At 48.3% G+C, this 21,953-nt stretch overlaps 1 protein-coding gene across 7 annotated transcripts in view; it reads right to left on the bottom strand.

Annotated features, from left to right (window-relative positions):
* Positions 1 to 1,696: 1,696 nt before the first annotated feature.
* The window catches only part of ppp1r12a (protein phosphatase 1, regulatory subunit 12A), a 43,087-nt gene continuing 22,830 nt past the window's right edge, over positions 1,697 to 21,953 (bottom strand). Inside the window, exons 4-28 of one of the 7 annotated variants that reach the window (XM_049005845.1) lie at positions 20,207 to 20,366; positions 19,840 to 19,984; positions 19,635 to 19,709; positions 19,419 to 19,477; positions 19,108 to 19,235; positions 18,884 to 19,002; positions 17,431 to 17,550; positions 16,873 to 17,073; positions 16,406 to 16,494; positions 15,886 to 16,002; positions 15,207 to 15,359; positions 14,679 to 14,816; positions 14,453 to 14,602; positions 13,475 to 13,565; positions 12,497 to 12,670; positions 12,245 to 12,389; positions 11,738 to 11,853; positions 11,050 to 11,115; positions 9,056 to 9,072; positions 8,812 to 8,932; positions 8,367 to 8,471; positions 7,570 to 7,617; positions 6,238 to 6,288; positions 5,159 to 5,348; positions 1,697 to 3,097 (exon numbers count right to left, since the gene is read on the bottom strand). In XM_049005845.1, coding sequence (XP_048861802.1) covers positions 5,214 to 5,348; positions 6,238 to 6,288; positions 7,570 to 7,617; positions 8,367 to 8,471; positions 8,812 to 8,932; positions 9,056 to 9,072; positions 11,050 to 11,115; positions 11,738 to 11,853; positions 12,245 to 12,389; positions 12,497 to 12,670; positions 13,475 to 13,565; positions 14,453 to 14,602; positions 14,679 to 14,816; positions 15,207 to 15,359; positions 15,886 to 16,002; positions 16,406 to 16,494; positions 16,873 to 17,073; positions 17,431 to 17,550; positions 18,884 to 19,002; positions 19,108 to 19,235; positions 19,419 to 19,477; positions 19,635 to 19,709; positions 19,840 to 19,984; positions 20,207 to 20,366 — 2,723 coding nt within the window. In that variant the 3' untranslated portion in view covers positions 1,697 to 3,097; positions 5,159 to 5,213. Of the gene's footprint in view, positions 3,098 to 5,158; positions 5,349 to 6,237; positions 6,289 to 7,357; positions 7,389 to 7,569; positions 7,618 to 8,366; positions 8,472 to 8,811; positions 8,933 to 9,055; positions 9,073 to 11,049; positions 11,116 to 11,737; positions 11,854 to 12,244; positions 12,390 to 12,496; positions 12,671 to 13,474; positions 13,566 to 14,452; positions 14,603 to 14,678; positions 14,817 to 15,206; positions 15,360 to 15,885; positions 16,003 to 16,405; positions 16,495 to 16,872; positions 17,074 to 17,430; positions 17,551 to 18,883; positions 19,003 to 19,107; positions 19,236 to 19,418; positions 19,478 to 19,634; positions 19,710 to 19,839; positions 19,985 to 20,206; positions 20,367 to 21,953 lie in introns of those variants that run through there. The other 6 variants (XM_049005840.1, XM_049005842.1, XM_049005839.1 and 3 more) reach the window with 6 other exon arrangements.

The following is a 21,953-nucleotide window of genomic DNA, read 5'->3' as shown; positions in this document are numbered from 1 at the left end:
CTATGGAGCCACGCTTCTCCGGTTTGGCAAGGAGAAGCAGATGGTGGAGGTGCAAGTGGACTTTCAGAGGTTTGGATTGCAAAAGGCTACACCCACAGCATAAGAGAGCCGATACCTCTGACTTCAGAGGACAATGACATGGGCCAAAGCTCACAGAGGAATCTCCATTGGCAGGAAATGGACATGAAGCTTCGCCTTCACACCTTATGCGGTGAAACCTGACGAGTCATGACTGCCGACTGGGCCCCCAACCTCAGAGAAATGCGGGACACAAGCAGACGCTTCCCATCCTTCTCACCGCCCAAAGTTGTGGCAGTGTTGCCAGTAACCACAGTAACGTGCACTATTTCTGTGGGACCTGTGCCTGAAATGGTTTGTGTGGCTTTGCCACATAAGCTACACATGATCTCACCCTCAGCTCAATGCACTCGTGGGCAAATACCAAACCTTAGGTCTTTTAAATTATATTGTGGAATTAGAACAAACACCCTCTAATTGGCCAACAGAAAATATTTAATAAAATTTCCCCGAGTCTGCTGCTTAATTCCAATCTTTTAGGACAGCGAGTTCAGTAACTGCACAAACATGTATATTGTGCACATATGAAGGTGTGACTCATTCATTTGCTTGTATACAAATCACCAATGTTTCTCTCTGGGACAAAAGATTGCATCCGAGCTCTGAAATGTACTACATTCCCTGAACTGTCAGGGACTGCTCTGAAACCCATTGACCTCTAGAGATTAACAACAGGCAGTGAAAGGGGACAGAATTGATGTTCAGCTAAAAGAAAGAGAAAGCATCTAAGACATGGAGTATGCCATCTAGTGGCAGAATACGTAAGTGACGTTATAAACAGGCATGGTACATCCAATTGAAATAGAACTGCACGGTAACAAAAATAAAGGCCTAAAGACTTAAACTGATGCCAAGCGGATGGACAGAGTGATGGAAACTGAAAAATATCCTTAATACAGGAAGAGACACAGTGTCACTTTATTTGTATGTCAAAATACGTTTCTCAAAAGTTCAAAACTTCAGCATCCTTTTACAAGTTCCTCCCTGTACTAATAAAATGCTGCAACCACTTCCTCCATTATATTTTTATTAAAGAAATATAAGACTCTAAAATCCAAGAATTGATCCAAATCAGCAAGTGCACCCAGCTAACAGACGTGCAGCAAGTTATTCTCGTCCGAGTAATAGGTCCCCCTTGAGGCCCAACAATTTACTTCCCGAGTCATATTCACTTTAGCACAAGACTGTACAGGTAGGTGTGCTTGCAATGGGCTGATTGTGCCAAGGAAATATAACGACTCTCTCTGCAAGGATGATACCGTTTATACAAGAAGTCCGATGGATGGAAAATGCACCCCCCCCCCCCCCGCCCTAAATGACAAGCCCCAGGCTGGAGAGAGACACTAAAAACACTTACCTTACTCCCGTGAAATGATGCAATACCCAAGTTCACAATGTACAACTGACTTTTTAATGAACTCTTCAGTGGTTGGTAGTCACAGCACAGTGCACCAATATGAAGTCACACATATATATATATATATATATATATATTTTTTTTTTTTACACAAGTTTAAAAAGAGGGGGGGGGTCAAGAGGTGGGGAAAATTGCAACCAGTCAGAGCGCAACGCCAATTACAAACAGGGTTTCAAAAAAAAAAAAAAAACAAAAAGGCCATTTAAATGCGTCAAATAAAATGCATTTCGATGCATGGTCTTTATTTGACATAGTGGTTGTGTTCTCCGTGGTGAACAAGACATCACATGACAATGGCATTGCATACAGACACTGCATGAGGACTGGCTTAGAAATCCCTACCATTTAGTCAATACTTTGGGCTAATACTAAAGCTTAAAAAGAGAACTCGTCCAAAGACACTGTAGACAATGTGTGAAATGTAGTGAAGCGATCGTATTTCACAACTACTGTGAACACTTTTTAAAAGGGGAAAAAAAAAAAAAAAACATTGAATAGCGTAAACAGTCTCTACAGGAGACTGGATCTTAATTCAATGACGTCAGACTATAAAAGAATGGTTTAACACGCACTTTGTCCTCTGGAGTTTGTGTTTCTCAACAGTAACAGACAGGATGCCCTGGGGATCCAAAACACATGTCATGTGCTGGTATCAAACAGTTCACACATACAGCATCACTCAGTACCTGCTAAAATGACGTGAAACAGACTATGATCCAAAAAAAAAAATAATTACACTACAAACTTAAAAGGATCAGCGATGCAGGAAAGGGAGTTGTGGAAATTGTACTTTCAGTGGATTCATTAAAGCATTTTTGCAAGAAATAAATGCATATTGCACATAGAGTGAAAGCTTGAATTCCACCATGTTCCATCTTGAAAGACTTGACATTTCCTTCTCAAATAAAGTGAAATTAAGGTGGAAGAATCCAGGTGCAAAAACATTTGAGTGCATGTGAGTGTGTCATTAAAAAAAAACCATATCAGGGTGGGAAGGGATTCTGGGAATCTGCGAGGACTTCTGCTGAGTGACAGAGCCTCTGAAGGGGCGGGGCATCAGGAAAACAACAGATAGGATTGGTGGAAAAACAGCACGACACACGACACTTCTGAGAACAAAAACAAGGGGGAAGCTTGTGGCACAAACATCAGGTGTTGAGTAACTGTTCTGTGACATCTGAGAGCTCGATGCAAGTGTTTATGTACAACTAAGGCTTAATGGTTAAATAATTCCCCCCCCCCCCTAGGCTTCCCCACCTGCGACGTTGTTCCAGGGCAAGGTGGTGGCTTTGTTGTTGCCCCCCATCCTCACTCATCCGTAATGTCTCACTTTCGCCTTGTAAACTCCATCGACTCGATGGCAGAGGCAGGGCGCAGTAAAAGAACCTGGCTGGTCACTGGGGTAATAGGACCGACGAGGGGTAGGATGAATCACTCCCGTGGGCGATGGCAGTCACCATTGGTATCTGAACACATGCCACTGCCACCTGCTGCCGCCCAGGTGGGGAAGCCAGTCTACTTGGAAAGTTTGCTAATTACTCTGATCAGTGCTCCATTCTCGTCCTTTAGTCTCTGGTTGTCTGCTTTCAGGTCTGGCAGCGTCTGAAATGGAGAGAGAGAGGCGTCAGCCATGTCCAGGCAGGCATGGCGAGGTTGCCGTTCGGGCGCGGTCTCACCTACGGCCTGTGACGGGCATCGCTGTAATATCAAGACTGAGAGCTTCCACAAACCACACACATGCATGCAGAACAATCAAATCTACAGGGGAAGAGCTCTGCTCAAAACACTCACACACCCAAGGCAAAGAGTTACAGCTAAACACTACCGTAATGCCATTTTACCCAGAGTAATACCCTTTCAAAGGCTGGTTTCCCTTTAACGTGTGTGACACTCAAGTCTGCAACATGACCAACTTTTACTGGTCTTCTGCGAATTTGAACATTATGTACTTAAAGCAACACCGTTGGGATAAAGAGATTACGAATACAGTCAGGCATTTATTAGAGTAAATAGCACGTCCAGATGACCTGCAGGTTTGCAGAATTCAGTGTAATATTAGGAATGTGAAGCACCCCATGTCTTCAGGGGACGGCTCAGCATTTGTGGGAGCTGACATATGTGCAACCAGGGACGACTGGAATGTGTGAGACTTTGCCTACCCACATGCACCACTGTCTCAGAGAGCTAACTCGTCTGCACCCTCTCTAAACAGAGCCAAGTGCCGTATCGCACAATCATAAAGACTGAATTAAATCAAACCCAAGCCCAGTATCAGCTGAGTCAGGTGAGCTGGAGATGCAGTGTAACAAAGAGACAAAATGGCTGGAGGTGTCCACATTTTAACAAGGTGCCTAAAGTTACCAGGGAGAAAATGATACATGTACAAGCAAGAGATACAGATATGTATTAGCAGGGGTCATTATAAAGTAAGCAAGTGATGTTTAGGGCAGCGTTTCCCATTCAGTCCTCTGCGACCCACAGACGGTCTACATTTTTGCTCCCTCTTGGCTCACTGCAAGAAAGTCTACATTTTTCTTCCCTACAGGGAGCTGGGAGGGAGCAAAGATTCTGACTGTCTGCATGTCCCCGATGCCCAGGTTGGAAAACACTGGTTTAGGGTGATAAAATGACTGAAGTTAATCAAACACACCACAAACGCCAAATGCTTATAAGGTGTCAAAACTGCTGACAAAGAACCACAGCATTAAAAAAAACCGCACTGCACACCTAGCAAACAAGTCCTCAGATTGTGAGAAGTTTCAGTAAATTAAAGAGAGGATGCATGAAGGATCTCAAGAGATTAATGAGCACCATACAAACGGCCAGTGAAACGTGGCTATGGCATTGTGCGTAAATTACAAGGCACAGGTGGCGAGATTGCTCCTGATGGTACGGAGGATCACCTGCTGCAGGACTGGCACGTTCCTGCGATACACGACCCGACTAACACAGAACCCTCTTGAGATCCCACAATTGTACCACATCATCATGTGGTCTAGCACATATAGTAGTATTACAGACCGTTACCCAAGCCATGACTTCATTAAGGTCACATGATAATGCTTGTTAGAATGGAGTAGGAGTTGGTATGAGACCCCTTTCTTCATGTCGTTCATATGAATTCAGTTTTGGCATGAGGGCCTGACATCAGATGAGAGCCAGGGAAGGTTCGGCTTGACCACAATTGCTAGCATCATGTGGACACTAATGAAATGAGGCTGTCACATACGCCACCAATCCAGGTGCTCATGGGAGTTGTACGTGTTCTGAGGGCAGAAGAAAAAAACGATTGGTTCAGTGAGATAACCAATCAGATTGTAGAGGATTTGGGTTCAAGCAGCTAGAGGAGGTGGGACCAATCAGATGATCATTTTTTCTTCTGCCCTCAGAACATTTCTGTACAAGTAAAACTCCCAGAAGCAACCCAAACACTTGGTAAATCCACATAAAGTCAAAAAATAATGGAGGTAATATGGATTGGTATGCAATTCTTAACCATGCCAAGAAAGAAAAAACAGAGAGAGGGAGTGATCGCAAACCACAAAACATAAACAAGAGTCAATGCTTCCAGAGGGCACACAGAGGAAAGGACAGAGAGCAGCAACAACTAATAGGTTTGCCGTCCTATGGGGTGCAAACACTAGCATGAGAGCCGGCACCTGCCTGTCTATGTGCACGGGCGGGCAGAGTGAGAATGGAGAATGGGGAGGGGGCGTGGCTACAAGTTCGCCACGCACGGCTGGCTACAGGACTCTGTGAGCCTGGCCACCACACGCGCCAGCGCCCTGTTTTCAGCCACAAGCTGCTCGTTAAGCTTCCGCAGAGCCTGAACCTGCTTTACCTGCTGGAGGTTCTGCAGAGAAACCACAAAAGAACAAGAAAGAAAAGTAAAATAAAAGGAGGGAAAAAAACCCAGAACAAAAGAGGGGGCGATGAATGAAAAATCCAGGGTGCAGGAATGAGGACAAAAGAGGAAGAAAAAAAAAAAGAGACAGTTAGGAAATGGACAGACACAGCCCATCTGGAAGCTGAAGAGTGAGCCTGCAGGACAACATGTCTGAGATGGATATCCAGGGGATCAGACAGGATGAGAGGCACACATGGACGGGGGCTACCCCTGGGACCCTCCCCCCTTCCCCAGAGACCGCTCGCAGTATGCGTGCAGAATGACACCGAGTGCCAGCGTTCATCAGTCACACACTTATTCTGGAGGCCAGGAGGGGATCCCATGCAACACGCAGATCGTGTGACAATCCTGGTTTGTGAAACCGCGGGGGTGTAGAAGATGGTGTAACCGTGGAGACAGACCACTACAGCTAAATGGATCCAGTGGTATACGGTCTAAACCCAAGCGGGATGTCACCTATTAAACCTGTACATACTAAAAGTCCACGGAAAAGATACAGGAAGGCTAATCACACCGACGCGTGGCTGGGAGAGGCGAAGTGGTGGCCTCCTCTCCAAGCTACGCCAACAGGCTGCTAAAAAGGGGAGAGATGAGATTACTAACCATTACAGAGTCTGTTAACTGGGACAGTTTTATACCTTTCACCTTCTTAAGGCACCATCAGATACACATATTCTGATTGAATCCAATCAGTTTACAAACCAGCAACAGGAATCATAAATCCTGTATAAAAACACCATGACACAAGCAGCCGAGGGCTTATCTGGGGCAGGGGGGCGGTGGGAGTATAAGGAGGGAAGATTCATCCAAAGCAAGTTTGTAAACAGGGAAGTACCTTCAGCTCTTCTTCCATGTCAGAGATCTTTCTTTCTAGAGCCCTTTTCTCCTGTGAGGGACAGAGTGTGGAAGTTAACGGCAGTTTAGCATCAGCTCACGAGCATAAAGGACATCACCTGCATCGGTCACGTTCTGTCCCCGAGCCACCCTGGAATCTAGCGCACAGCAGGCTGAGGGTCACCTGTGCGTCTTTCAGGGCACAGAGTCATATAATGACAGCGGCCGGTCTCCAACGACAGAGGGACAAGCCCGACTTGTGCAGGAGGCTGGGAAAACCATGCCAGGTGCATTGTGACACAGAACGAGAGGAAGGTGGCGACAGCAGCAAAACCACATGGGTATCAAGCACAGAAGCTAAATGTGTGTCAGCTCTCCGTTTGCACCAATGGTTTTCACCAGCCAATCAACTGAACTGCCCAATAAAACAAAATTACACATGTAGCAACTATTGGGAAACTTGGGGTCTCTCACAAGGATACCAATAACAAATATGCAAGTATGCATTCGCCATATAAAGCGATGTATGCAGCAATTTTGTACTCATTCTATGTGAACTTTCACTTATGACAAGAAATCGCTGTGCATTTTAACCTTAAGGCAAATGTGGACACACTCGTACACCACTGGAGACTGCTTACACACAGATCTAGAGTGATTAACAATGGCATGACAAGTAGCCACTGGACACACTAAGAAATATAGCAGATACAGTTTAACAGCTGCGCAGATTACTGGGCATCCTAGCAGGGCCAATCAAAGGAACCATCTTGATCTACTGCAAATATACAAACATGAAGCATGCACGATACTGGAGGAGCAAGATGATCCGTGAGGGGCATGTGATGCGTCACACACACACGTACATGCATGAACACTCAGCGTGGGCGATCACACCTCTGCCTGGAAGCGCACGCACACACACACACACACACACACATGCACGCACGCGCGCACGCACGCACGCACGCACACGCCAGCACTTCCACTGGTGAAAATCTCATCTACACACGCAAAAAGGAGCTTGTGGCTTTAGCTGTGGGCAATCCCAAAAACAGCTAGTCTGCTTGTGACTCAAAAGCCAGAAGCATACAATGGCACACAGCAGGATTAGACCATACCACCCAGTTGAAATACGGCCTTGCTTGACACCTTCAGACATAAATCAATCTGTTACCAAACAGTAAGACTGTATCTGACTGGTTGAAGGCATAATAATGCGATGCTTGTGTTCAACCATTATAAATCATTGAATGATGCTGGCACATCACTGGCACATCATTGCAGAGTCCTATCGATTACACAAGCCCCGCATCGTCCCAGGCGTCCTTACCCTCCTCTCCATCTCCAGCTGTGACCGCTCAGCGAAGCGCTCCTGCCTCTGAAATGAACACAAACACACACACACGAATGTTAAAGGTCGGTGCTTCCCGGGGCACCAGAACACACCGAAGCGTAATGAGTCCCAGTCACTGAGTCCACGCCAAATGGGAACATGCACGTATAAGTCACATAGCCACAACAGAGCTGTAAACACTGTAAAGAACCCTCCCCACCCACTACATGGAGACTTCTCCCTCCTACTGTCCAGAAACCGGTATCGACGCTTTTGGTCCGCTTCTACCAGGCTGTGCAATAGCTGCATACCACAAGCCATCAGAACACACACTAATATCTGGACTGACCGTCTTCAAATTCCTCTAAACAGCATATACAATCTACCTCTAAATTGTGACTGCACTACTCATTTATTATCTCTGCACTATTTGCTGCCAGTTTACACCTTGCACGCCCTGTTACTGTAATGTTAAATGTACTATATGTTGCACTGGAGCCATGGAGAAACATTGTTTCATCACTCTTTGTACATGTATGAAGCTGCTGATGACAATAAAGTAAACTTGAACCATGGATAAGTCCTAGCAAAGGAGATATGCAGCAGGTCTTTGAGGTGGAGGTTAGTTCTATTTCCTCCCAATTCCCCTCCCCCCCAATCCATAAATACTAAACATCCTGCTAGGAACAATGGCCCCTATCCAGGTTGTACTTTCTGGCTCTACATCAGAATGACTGATGCACGTAGCGAGCTAGATAAATGGTTATTAAAAAGACAAATGATCCAGTACTGACCTGCGTTGCCTTTTCCAGCTGTAGCTTCAAGTTTGCCAGCTCCAGGTTCGTGTCACGTAGCTGTGCTTTCAGCTTCTCGTTTTCAGCTAGGATCTGGATGTACAGCTTTCAGGGGGAACAAGGCAAACCTTACTTACATTTACATTCATCCCTTTGGGAGACACTGTTATTCAAAGCGACATACAATAGAGAGCAGCGTCAGCCGGTCCCTGGAGTAATTAGGGGTCAAGGGCCCAACAGTCACATCACTCTGCCAACAAGCAACCTTCCAATCATGGACACAGTGTCCTAACACACAGAATCACAGATCGACCCAAAGATTTGTACAATTGGTGATTAAAGCTTGCAGAACTCAAACAAAACAATCCCCCAAACCTACGAAAGAGGTCATTAACCATACTGGCTTTCCCACGCAACAGCATAAGAGCAGAGGGGAGGTCTCAACCTTTTTGTAGTCTGTGGTGTCCTCCTTCTCCAGTCTGTTCAAGTACGACTGCCTGACCCCCCGGCTGTTGAGGTGGTCGTAGCGGTCAGTCGAGGACGTGCTCATCACATTACAGTCATTCCTGTAAGACAGCCCACCCCAGAGTAACCTCAGCGTGTCCCACTATTCCTAGCACTCCCAGCCTAATCCTTTTAGTGGGATTACATGGGGGGGGGTTATTGGGGGGTTGGACAGTTATACATACCTTGAAAGTCGATCACTCTGAAAAAGAAAGAAAAAGATTCAGTTACTAGATGATGATTACACAGGTTAACAGGATTAAAACAACAATCTGTTGCCAGACAACCAAACATCCATTATGAAAATGGCCAACATCTAGACGTAGGTTCACCCAGGGTTATACTGGGTCACATGGGCCAGGCAAGGACACAGCGGTGACAGACGCAGCGGCATAGCAGAACCATCACGCCGCCTTCAGAGGGATGTACCCTGTTAGTTGCCGAGGCATGATGCTACTCCAGCCCTTGGTATGGGGCTCTGACGCAACAGCGGGAAAGCGCCGTGGCAACGGAGCGAGCACATCTCGCTGGAAAGGACAATCATGAGGACCCACGCGCATGCGGGTAATGCTACAGAACCATCGTCTTCATCATCACCACTCGGTCTCTGCGGATTCAGCTAATCTGTGACGCACATAAGCTCAGAAACTACATGTTTTGCATGGCAAGAGATTAATGCGCAAAAATGCATTTAGTTTATAAAGATGTGGGTCATGGTGGCGTTCTGTGGAAAGCTAAGAGAAATAGCTCCTCGTGAATTTTGCATTTTCAGAATAAAAAAATACTTTATTAGTGGGTGAGAAAACACAGGACCAGGAGCTGCGGTACCAAATGCTGTGTGTTGACTCATTAGATCACTAACTCCAATGGCACCAGCAGAGGCGCAACCAGACATGAACAGCAAAGCTACCAGGGATCCCAGGCCACAGTCACCCCCGGATCTCAGGATGTGCCCAAATTTACATACAGGCTATAGTTGGGGAGGCTCCAATGAATATTTTCACCCGTCCCACGACCCTCAAAGACATAGTGCCAACAAGACAGAGACGCAAAGGCACCTCGTGAGACAAACAGCAGCCTGATTAGAGGCCTTTATGCAGGACTGCTCTAATTAAGGAGCACAGCCAGAGCAGTGGAGCAGCCAAAGCGCTCACTCAGGCCCATAGACAGCAGCACAGTCAGGCCTCAGCACATTGCAAAGCAGATAAATGTCCTGAAAAGGTAACAGGAATGAGAGACTCCCACCTATTCAGCCGCCGTAATTCGGCTCTCTCGGGCCGGTTTTAAAATGGATCGGCAGTCTGACAAAAGGCACAATGCCCGCTTTCGACCCACTCCGCGCAGAATACGCCCCCCCCCCATCTGTTCAGTTGGGGTTATCATCAAGCCAAAGACAGGGTAGAGCCCCTTTGGGCACTGGGAGGGAGACAGCTCTCTTTTAACTAAACCCATTTCAGGCTGCATTACAGGGCGCCGAAGTTACCTAATTAAAGAATGAAGCCTCAAAGCAGCAGAGCCAAACAATAGGCTCCGGAACCCAAGGCCACCATGCCATGGATAAACGAGCCCGTCTCTGGCCAACAAGGACCCCCGGCTTTGCTGGGCACGCACAGGCCCTACAGCCTCACATGCCCAAGCTGCTGTGCCCAGAGGGACATCTCGTCTCATACCGGAATTACGGTGCAGAGTGGCCCTGACAAGCATCCCAATTTTCTGGAAGAACAACTAGTGCCGGGCCTAGCGACGAGCATGGAGGAGCCCTTTATCCGGCGAGCTACGTGGCCAACATACCCAAGGACGGCAGATGAGTCCGGAAAAGCTGTGTGGCTAATCTGCCGCTCCAATTATTTCAGTTCTACCCATGTTTGGGTTATTTAATTGGACAGAACAGCTCATGGTTTAAAAAGAAAAATACAAAAAGGGAAGCACACAGAAACTAAAAACAGAAACAAAGGGAAGATGATTGCAGGAAACAGAACAAAACTTCACCCAAAAGAAAAAAAAACGCTTTAGCATGAATCACACAAGACCCTCTTCAGTGTGCGAGCCGCAGGGGATGCATCAAGCTGACCAGGACCAAACAAAGTAGGCAAGCAAGAGAAGCAGACAGGAGACCCAGGCCTGAGGAGCGAGCCAGCCTGTCGCTTTGGCCACGCTGTTGTCTCCCCTGCCTTCATACCTGGGGCTCCGTGCGACTGCTGCCATCCTCTGAATCGGACTGCTGCTCCGGGTCATTCTCGTCGCTCTGAAACATGGGGGAGAGCCGTGAGGTTCAGTCAACATCCCACGATCCAGCCGGCCTTGGATGCTGATTACGAGTGGCCTTGCACATGTTCACCGCTTCGTGGGGCTTCACCGCCTGTCTAAATTCCCTGACCCTTAGACGCCCTTCCACCACAAACTCGTCGCCTGTCCATAAAGAGCGTGCAGTACAGCTCCATTCAATCAGAGCGGGGCCCTGAAAACTGCTAGCGGGCTGTCCTCATACCATCCCCATAGAAGTAACCATGAAATTATTCTATCATTGTTTGCAAAGACTTTGGATTCCATAGAGATAATATTGAACCAAAGAAAGTGATCTGTGGTCACAACCCTTGGCAACACCATGAACTAATCTGACAGATCCTATTGCTAGATAAAAAATTCATTGCATTTGGTTATAGTTTTTTTGTGAATTCAACTTTTTTTGCTTTATAACTGCAAACATTTTAAATGTCATGACATGATTTTTTTTCCCGATATCAGGCAGCCCTGTGTGTCAAAACTCTTCAAATCTGACCCTCAATTTGAAATCCAGACCATTTTTTTAGTTCTCTCAGGTAGTTAGTTTAATAATTACTGATTCTGATTGGCTGGAGGCATCATACCGGGCTCACAGGCATTCCCGTGGGGCGCCTCTTCTCCCGCGGCCGCCGCCGATCCCGTACGGACCTGGGCTGGGACTTGTCCTCTGCCTCCTTCTCCTCATCCTTCCTGTCACTCTCTGTTTAGCAAGACACAGGCAAAAAGTTACAAGCAAGCGGGGTGGCGTAGATTCTGGCTCGCGATGGGTGGGGCTTGTGCAAACTCCAGCCTTGGCCGTGTCTGACAGAACTACGAGGATTAATCAGCTAGTAATGATTCTCACAAGTGTGATGACATCATGACCTGTACATCACTCACACACCACATGTGAATCACCTTTGAAAAATAAATTAACACCACCACATTTTCATCTCGCATCTTCCCTCCTCCCCACTCTGACATCCATTCCAGCTGCCAGCACTGATTTGGCAAATTACTTGAAATTCAAGAAAGCAACAATAAGACGATGGTCCAATGAAAACCTCGGAGTCCACAGGAGGATAATCCATCTCTGTATTTGTTAAACTGACCTTTGGCGCCCTCTCTGGTGGAACGGCTGTAAGACGAGGTGATGCCGCTTAGGCTGTTGGGCCGACTGAGGGAGGATGTGGAGTGCGTGGTGGTACTGGAGGTGGTGCCGGAGGTGGTGCTGGGGGTAGTGGAGGGTCTGTAGCGCTAAAATGACAGGAGAACATGGGTTTCTGAGAAGCACACATCATGTACCTTTACAGGGAAGTCAATATCAGCAAGGCTATGAACTCCCTGAAGCACTGGGTACTGACCTCCTCAAAACTGCGGTACCTCCACCGGTAGTCGTCCTCTTTGGTTTCCGGCTCCTTCTTCTCCTCCTGCTTTTCCTTGTCCTGCTTCTCCTCCTTGTCGTCCTCACGGGTCCGCGTGGGCCGACTCCGGCCGATGGTCTTCTCGGCCTCCTGGAGGTCGGTCAGTGTCACACCCTGCAGAGGCGGCAGTTACAGCTTGAGTGAGTCGGGCTGCGGGACTCTCTCAAAAAACCTGCGCTGGGCAGACTGCTGAGGCGGGATGGTGGTTTTTAACAGTGTTCTGGTGAAGCAGCGCCATCTTCAGGAAGAACTTGGCATTTTCCGAACACACAGCAGCACTGTAAACCATGCCAACTGTCAATCCCTTACACAGGTTTAATTACAGTCACGCATCACTTAATGATGGGAAAGAGTTTTTCAGAAATGCGTCATTAGCTGATTCTCCCATCGTGTGAACATCAGAGTGTACTTCCGCAAACCTAGATGGTACAGGATACCGCATATCTAGACTCTATAGTTTAAATAACGATAAGTACAGTATGGTAAAAACGAAAACCAGTAACATGCTGTTCATAACATGTGCTATACTTTTATATGACTGGGGGGCGTAGTAGGGTTGTTTACACCTGCATCATCACAATAGGCGAGTGAAATTTTTTATCTGCATTGTAATCTTATGAGACCAGCATCATATATGCGGTCTGTCTTTGAACGAAACATCACAATGCGACTGGATTAAATTAAGTAATACTATCAATTGAAACGCATTTAGCATTAGCATGGTCATTTTAAAGACGCTAAAACAACAAGACATTGGTTTAGGTACGCATTTTCCAGCTGATTTTCCTGCAAGCTCTGCGATGTCTCAGTCCTTGGTGACATGTGCGTTAGCATCTCCTCAGCTGACTGCGTCCTGCTCCCTGTAAGCAGACCTTACGGCATGTTTCGGAGGGGGAGGAGAGCAGGAGATGAACTCGCCTGGGTCGATCTCCTCGACTGCCTCGCCTGCCTGGAGCGTGCTCGCCTCTGAGACTCTGACTCTTCATCCCGGACGGGGGTGAGGTATGACCTGTCCAGAAAGACACCCGCATTGGTCAAAACATGAATGGCTTCAACCCCCCTCCAATCCCTCTAACTGCTGGCAGGATGGCTGGGAGGCAGTTTAGAGACATTGACACAGGTTCCAGAGCTCCACCTTACCACCGTACTAGAACTCCTTATATGTGCATGTCCGAGTAGATGGCCCAAGATGCTCTGAACAGGAGATATGCGTCAACAGCGGCTGGAGGTTCTGCTATCTCCCGTGCATGAGCGGAACCGTTCCAACACTCCAGCCCGAATAGCACACACAAATGGATACTCGTGCAAACAGACCCATTTGTAATACTGGCAGCTCTGCTCCCAGCCCAGAACAAATGCGTTTTTAAATGGAGGGCGTTCCATGTGCTCACGTTGCATTGTTTATACGTCGATGTTAAGCATAGATTCACAGCCTGACTGACATTACAACCATCCACCCTTTACATAGCCCTTTAAGTCACATCAGGAAATCTCGAGAATACATATAAACTTTGGTATTCCCCAGTGACCACCATGAATTCTTTTAAATCAATCTAGATGTTTTTTTTTTGTATGAGCTGACGTCACCTGTTCACTCCTCTCTGTATTACAGCTGATATGCACTACACAACATTTAATTTTAAATTGAATTATAAAGAATGGAGTAAACATCTCGTGTTTGATGCAGGTGACCTTTGCTGCTGGTGAAATGTGGGCCCAGTTATCAGAAAATGTTAACTCCACCTACTCGTGCTGCAGCAAATGTCACGGCGCGAAAACATTGGCATGCAGTTAATCAGGCCTATATAAAATTGTTTAAAGTAGGCTGGAGCAGGGGCGAGCTAAGCGGGAGGAAGAGGAGGAGGTGGTGGTGGTGGTGCTGCTGGTGTGACAGACCTGCGTCTCTCCCTGCTGTCGGAGGAAGTGACAGTGGTGGAGGTGGTGGTCACCGCGGTGACCGATGCTGTGTGCACAATAGTGGGGATGACTGCTGCAGACTCCTTTTCCGGCTCCTTTTCCTTATTTGCACCCTCTTCTGACCAGAACCTGAGGTGGACATGTACAGGTAAAGGGACCGACCCAAAGCAGCCATGCATCTCGCCCGGGCGTCCCGGGAGCCCACCTGCTGGAGGAGCTGGAGCGGGAGGCCACGCCGGAGACCTGGTTCCGGGGCGCAGTGGGCGACGTGACGGAGGTGGTAGTAGCTGGCGAGGAGATGCCGGAGCTCACACCGTCGTCCTGTCTCCTTCCGAAGGAGCTGCTGGGGTAACGAAAGAGGGCCAGTCGGCAAGGGAAGAGGGGATGGAGAGGAGCACGCTGACCCCCCACCTCCCACCCCCCAGAGAACGGCCTAATTACCAGCGACTATTCAGACTATTCATTTTAAAATTAAGCACTCGCATACATTCAATATTCTCACTGCATTATAAACACCTGTTATCAGGGGGAAAAAAAACTCATTAATAGGGGTGCTGGCACATGTGGCATTTGGAGATTTTAATTTGCTAAAAGTCATTTACAGAGCCATTTAACCAAGTACAGCGCTGAAAATGCCAAGCAGACCCGTATCGATAGGAACGGGCGAGCTTCAGGACACGGAAAGCGGAGCAACACACAAACGCAGTGGCGGGCTGTGCAGAGGGGCTGGTACCTTCTGGGAATGCTGTACGACTGGTAGAGCGAGGACGTCAGCTGCCAGGGCTTAGAGTTACAGGAGTTAGGGTCCAGGTTGGTGGCGGACGACGACTTTGTGGGGACGTCGCGCACGCTGCTAGAGCGGGTCACGGTCAGCGTGTGGGACAGGCTGGTACAAGCGCATGCATGGATAAAAGCCACATTAGCACACTCAGGAACACACAAAGCCAACTATAGCTGGCCTGCAGACGGTCATGCCCGGCCACCAGGGGTCACTAGGGAGCCCGCTGTCCTGCACGGCACAGTAGAAATGAGGCGACATACGGTCATGCAGAACCAGCGGTGTGGCTGGATGTGCGTGGCTCAGGAGTATGGCAGCCATCTCAGGCCAAAAGAGTGGCAAAGTGTGTGCGCTATACAACAGTGTACAAACAGCAAGTCCGATGAATCCTTCAGCTCTGCTACCAACTCCAAAAGGAGGTCAGAAATGCGAAATCAAACAAAGAAAACAGTTCATATGCAAGGCATTATAATAGGGCTCTCAGCAGGGTTTTGAAGACGACAGCAGTAAAAATAATAATTCTTTACCAGTACATATAACAGATAGCTATTCAACCTTTCACGAGTGTTACATTTTATGTTCTGTGTGGTAAATGGATGCTGCATGGAGGGGAAATCATGGTAAGGCCTCACACCTGCGCTGATAGCTGGGGGTCCTGTTCGGTAAGGTGCTGGTCTCGCTGCTCTTGCTGTCGTCGTCCCAGCGCCTCCGGGTGTACGAGCTGCTCCGCACCAGGCTGGCCGCCGAGTCCCTGGGACAGAAAGGCCACGGTCGGCTTCACGCCTACATATCAGCCTCCAGCTTCTCCCGTCTTGCGGACGACCCCCCCTCCCCCCCCACTCAGGCTGTGGACAGCCAGCAGAACAAAGGAGCTAAAGGCGGATGAGTCACTCGTCACCTGACTACATCAAATAAATGCAGATTTATTAATTCCAAGACATGCGGAACAGTTTTTGATGTGGCATTAATCTTGTGTGCAAATAAGCACAAAATCCCATCAACCAGAAATTAAGCCAGTTTCTTTCCACTTTTAAGAACACTAGTGGAAGGAGCAAGATGAAAAAATTACAACTGCAGATTTCCACCTAGTGGAGGGATAACAGTAGGGGGCGACTTGCCCTACCATGCACCCTTACTAAATGCCCACTCCCTACCGGTTCTCCTTCTCATCCATGTCAGTTGTGATCCTTCGGGACGGGATCGTGGGCATGATGTACGCGAGTCGTGTCCCTTTGTCCTTCTCCTGCGTGACGAGAATAAAAGCAAAACTGAAAAGACACTCAGAGAAACAATCATGAACATACAGTATTCATTCATTCATTCATCCATCCATCCAACCACCCATCCATCCCTTCAGAATCACTTGTTCTATACAGGAGTCCAGAGCATTTTTGGGGGGGGAATAACCTGGTCAGAGTGTCCCCATCAGAGGGTGCTCAGTCCATTCACACACTCATTTACACCTGAACCTATACCAGTACATGAAAAAAAAGACCAAAAAAATGCTGTACACCCTCATCTGAACAACCCACATCAGGTCATTCTTATAACCTCAGAACAAGTGGCCTGTAGTATGGCAGTAAGCATACACAGAGACATTGCCCTCTGGGGGGTGTTGCACCTTGTCCTTGTTGTCCAGGGTGGATGAAAGTCGGGGGCTGGAGGCGGAGCGGGTCACTCCCGCCAGATCCTCCTTCCTCTGAGCCTCCCGGGCGGCCGTGATCTCCGACAGGGCCCCATAGCTGTCCGTCTTACGCAGGCCTTGGCGCCACGAGGATGGCGACTCATCTTTGGAGGAGGTTTTCCCGCCTGCAGGTGCAAACTGGCCAGGGGTGGGGGGTGGGCCCAGGTTAACAATGTCGTTGACATCTTGGGGCACACCAATTTAGAAGATGGCCAGACGCAGCAAAGTTATATGAAAATGAAGCAGGAGCAAGGACAGAATGATTTTTAACCCCCTTGCATTTAATTTATAATTTTTTATTCATTAAGGCTGGTTTGCAAGAGATCCAACCCTGAAAACCATTCAGCCCCCAAATGACAGACTTTCACCACAGATGCCCTCAGAGGATTTACAATGGGTTAAGGGGAGCGCGTTAGAGGAGCTGGGAGACTGGTTACGTGGTTAGAACTGTGGGACAGCATGGGATTCTGCGGGAGGGGGAACACCAGGCCTCACCATCGTTTTTTTGGGCCCAAAGGAAATGGCAGTTTTGCGCAAGCCCCGGCGCCATAATGCTGGATCGCTCAGCTCCGCCTCGGGCGCGAGAGGAGGAGGAGGAGGAAGGTTAAAGCTGGACTAAAGCCAATCAAGACAAGAGCAGGGGTGAGGTGCAGTCTGAGATTCTCAGAGAGCAGCAGCTGACAGAGGACAGACTGTTCTTCAGACAGGAAGATACAGGAGAATTGTGACAGAAAAGAACAGAGAGAGACAGAGGGGACAGTGCAGGACAGAGTTTCAGAAACCGTACTTTAAAAGACCAAAGGCCCTGCCTGCGTGCCTTTGTCAGATTAAATAGGGTGTAGGTGTGCACTCATTTACTGATAACTCAATGCAACCTCTTATGTACAGTTTAGTTATCAAGGTTCCTCCTACAGGGGCAGACAGTCCCACAGATACAGGTGAAGCCAGCATGTGGGCATTTCTTAAAGGTCTTTTCCCACCCACTTTTTCAAGTATCATTCTGTATAAAAGATAAAGTAATACATCCCAGCACGTCTGGCATTCTGGGACAACTCTTCTGAAAAGCACTATATAAAAATAAATTGAACCGATTTAAAAAGATCAAGGGGGGAAATTTTACTTATTGCAAATCTAGCTATTGTCTAAAGGTCCTTTTTGGGACAACTGAACCCCAGATCACATACCTTGAATGAGAAAAGTCAGAGTGGAAAGGCATTAAATAAAGCACTATCCTTCTGTATAGTACCACTGCTTGGGATGGCCCGACATCCGTATGCAGGTAATGAACAATTAAAAGCAAGTACATTATCAGTAATTGGCCCTGTGATAGGCCAGCTAAAGTCACGACCTCTGACCACCCTGACGTACACAGCTGGCACGGCGTGATGGCGGGAGATGCCCTGCACCCTGGCTGTAGAGCCCGCTTTATCCTGCAGAGGGCAGCAGCAGTGCAGGTGTGGGAACAGGGACTAATCACACACTGCTAAGTACTTGTGGCTAACTCAACACCCTCCCCCCACCCTGGGCTGGGGGATGCAGCCTGTGTAGCAGAAACCAACAGCATACAGAGTGCTCTTAGCCAGCAGGATGCTGCATGCCACAGGTTCCCCCTGCTTAAATCCAGGCCTCAGTTAAAAGTACATCTACCTCATGTACAACATTATTCTGTAGAAGCAAAATATTGCTTTTCCTCTAGAAACACACACAACCTGACTAGCTGACTGCTATAAATGCGATACATGATTGTGGAATTATATTCGCAACCAGTTCTAAAGCCTGGATAAATACGTGAAGTTCATCCCAACACAATATGACTCAAAGAATCGCATTCAGGTGAACAACCAGCCAGTGAGCATACAGACCGCATCTCAAACTGGCCAACACAAGGCCATAAAAAGGACACAGAAAAGGACAGGTGAGGTGTTTGCATGCCAGCGCCTGGCCGTACCTTCTTGATGGGGGATGTAGGAGTCACGGGCTGGGTGGGGCTGGTCGGGGAGGTCACTATCACGCTGGCTGGCATGGTGCTGTTGGCAGTGCTGGTGGGGGCAGGGGTTTTGCTTTTGTCTGGGGGACGCAGGCATCAGACAGTGGAAAGGTTAGCTGAGGCTCACATAGGGAACCTGACAGTTACACAGTAACAGAGGAGCAGCAGCAGACAATGGCATGTACCAGCTTCGGTCTCAGACTCAGAGTCTTCCTCCTCTTCCTCCTCACTGGAGCAGCTGGACTCGTCTTTCTTGACCTCCTCTTCCTCGTCCGTCTTCTCCGACTCTAGGGACTCTAGCACCAAATCTTTGCTGGGGGCACAGTGGTCAGAGCAGGGCTGATCATGTGACTGCAGCATAAGCCAATACCTTAGAAAATACAGCTTCAGAAGCTTCAGAGCTTCACATGACATGAGCTGTTAATGTTATGTAAGGAAATGTCTACGAGCGAGGTCACCACAGATCAGCCCCGTGTCCCAAGGTCAGCCCGCTTACTTAAGTGGCTTCGGCTCGTCGATTAGGCGTGACTTCTTGTCCTGCTTTTCGCTCGAAAGCTAAAGTAGACAAATAGGCAGGTGGAGTTAATTGCAGGGAAGACAAATGCAGACAGACAAACTCAACCTGACATGGGGAATGCAACACCTCAGGATGCGTCTCACCCGAAACTGGCAGGTTTGGTGATCTAAAACTGACCCAGGTAGACCAGCTTACCAGGCTCTGCTTCTTCTGTAGTTCTTCTAGGTAACCGAGGACATCTTCGTCTGCTACATCAAAGGCTGTCTGGCCCTGAAACGAAGCAGGCCACAGTGACGTTAGGTACAGGGCAGCAAGTGATTAGACGCATGGATAGACAGATTACGATCGTGTGGATCTTCGCAGTGAGATCTCCGAGGGGGCAGCAGGCGGGAAGGCTCACCACTTTGTTTACAGTGTCTATGTCACACAGGTTCTCCACCAGAATCCGACATGCTTCCTCCTTCGCCCAGTGAGCAGCAGCGTGGAGCGGAGTCCAGCCATCGAAATCCTTAATATTTACATCATAACCTGCCTGGATTAAAAGCCTGCGGGGGCGGGGTGGGGTGGGGGTGGAAGAGCATGTGGTAATTAGGCAAATGTGATTAAGCTGGAATGTGGCTGCAGAAGCCTGAATACTATGCAGGGGTCGATGTGCCGCCTGGGTCCACGTTGTGAAGGACCAAAGCGGTACAGACCCAAGCGGAAGACTGGCACCGGCCCATGGCAGATGGCACATGGGCAGGAGGGGCAGAGAGTGGAGGACTCACTTTAAAACCTCAGCGTAGCCCTTGGCTGCCGCCACGTGTATGGCCGTGCCACCAGACTTGGCGTGCCGCACGTCGGTGATATGACCGCTGTTGAGCCACTGTCGCGCGTCCCGCAGCATGACACGCTCCTCCTCCTTCCGTGCCGCCTCGATGTCCACCCCTGCGGGGGAAGGGGGCACCGGTAAACACTCACAGGCTCCCAAGGATGTGGGGAAAAAACCAGATTAACCAGTCAAGTAGTGAGGGAGATGACAGGCTGGCATGCACACAACACACAAGCCTGTCAGATTATGTGGAGGGACACATATGACAAATTCCAAAGCGATTTCATTTGAAACAAAATAGCAACAATTACCACCATACACTAGGTGACAGAGAGAACTGTCCCATGGAGAGAATCACCTAGGGTGGGAGGCAGCTGGCAACCAGAGCAGAGCCCCTAAAGAAAAGGCCATCACTGCAAATGGACAGTCTCTTTTTAAACATACTTCACAGCTTTAACAGAGCAATCGGACAACGATTCCAGCTACCACAAAGTCTAAAAAGATAAACATGTGAGTAAAAGCCTCGGGACGCATTACATCTCCCACTATGAAACACACAGAGATGTTTAGGGCTCGTGAATGGCTCTCTCAGAAAGACTCTTATTAAACGGGTGACATCACCAAGTGGATTCCCGGAGGACTCGCCACCCACTTCCATCAGACGTGAACCTCATTGCTTACGGGAAACCGTTACACCAAGAGCTCAGGACTGACTCACAAGTGCAGGTTACCTGCGGGGCAGGAACAGCAAAGCAGAAAACCGGGAAATACCCACCTCCCCACTTACAGCTCTCAGACTGATCATTAACATGATCAGCTATACATAAAAAAATATATTAAAAAAACATTTTATACAGAATATACAGAATGGGGTTCCCCTTTAAGACTAACCTAACGTGACCCTGTTGGGAGGCTGCACAGCGAGCTCCATGTAAACAGTAACCAATATAATGTTTCTTTTTTTTTCTTTTTTTTTTTAACATTGCTTTCAAAACGAGAACCCATTTGTTCCCATCATACTACAAATACACATATTTGTTTTCAAACAGATCAAAGTTAAAACTTTAACCAGGACTAAAAGGGGGGTGAAAAAGTAATGAAAGAAGCTGTTTCGTATCACGCAAGGCAAAGCTAAGATCTGAGGGAATAATAATAATCAGGGACTTTCAGGCTGCCCTGCCGCCCGCCTGCATGCACGCACGCACGTCACGGCAAAGCGGCGAGCCTCGCTCACAACAAACGGAGAAGCCAGGCCCAAATCTGCCGTTTTCACGGCCGCGGATATCCACTGCTGACGTGCACAGAACATTAAAGCCTGGGGCGAACAGCGTGGCAAAAATAAATGGCGAAAACAGCGGACAGCCAAGCTCAAGCTCGCTGGAAGAATAGCTCCCCTGTGACCAGGGCCCTGTTTGCTCACTATAACCATAATATTTGTACTGATGGACTTCCGCAGCTGATGGCACTGTGCTGCGACAGAACACAACTCCAGGAAGGGCTCGGCTTGCCAGACAGCGCTGGGAGCGGGCCTCTCAGAGCCGCCACGAATCGGCACGCTCGGACCGGGCCTTCACAAGTCCTTTCTGCATGCTCCCCCAGGGAGGCACAGACATTAAGGGTCCTGCGCTTTAAGTATGGGAGGATGAAAAGGCTCCTATTTCCCCTGCACTTGTTAAAACACATAAAGCTCTCCACACAACAGC

This window comes from Brienomyrus brachyistius, chromosome 1, assembly GCF_023856365.1.
Source record: "Brienomyrus brachyistius isolate T26 chromosome 1, BBRACH_0.4, whole genome shotgun sequence".
Taxonomy (NCBI): Eukaryota; Metazoa; Chordata; class Actinopteri; order Osteoglossiformes; family Mormyridae; genus Brienomyrus; species Brienomyrus brachyistius.
The sequence above is the reverse complement of the archived record's forward strand: the minus strand, read 5'-3'. Positions and strand labels throughout refer to the sequence as shown.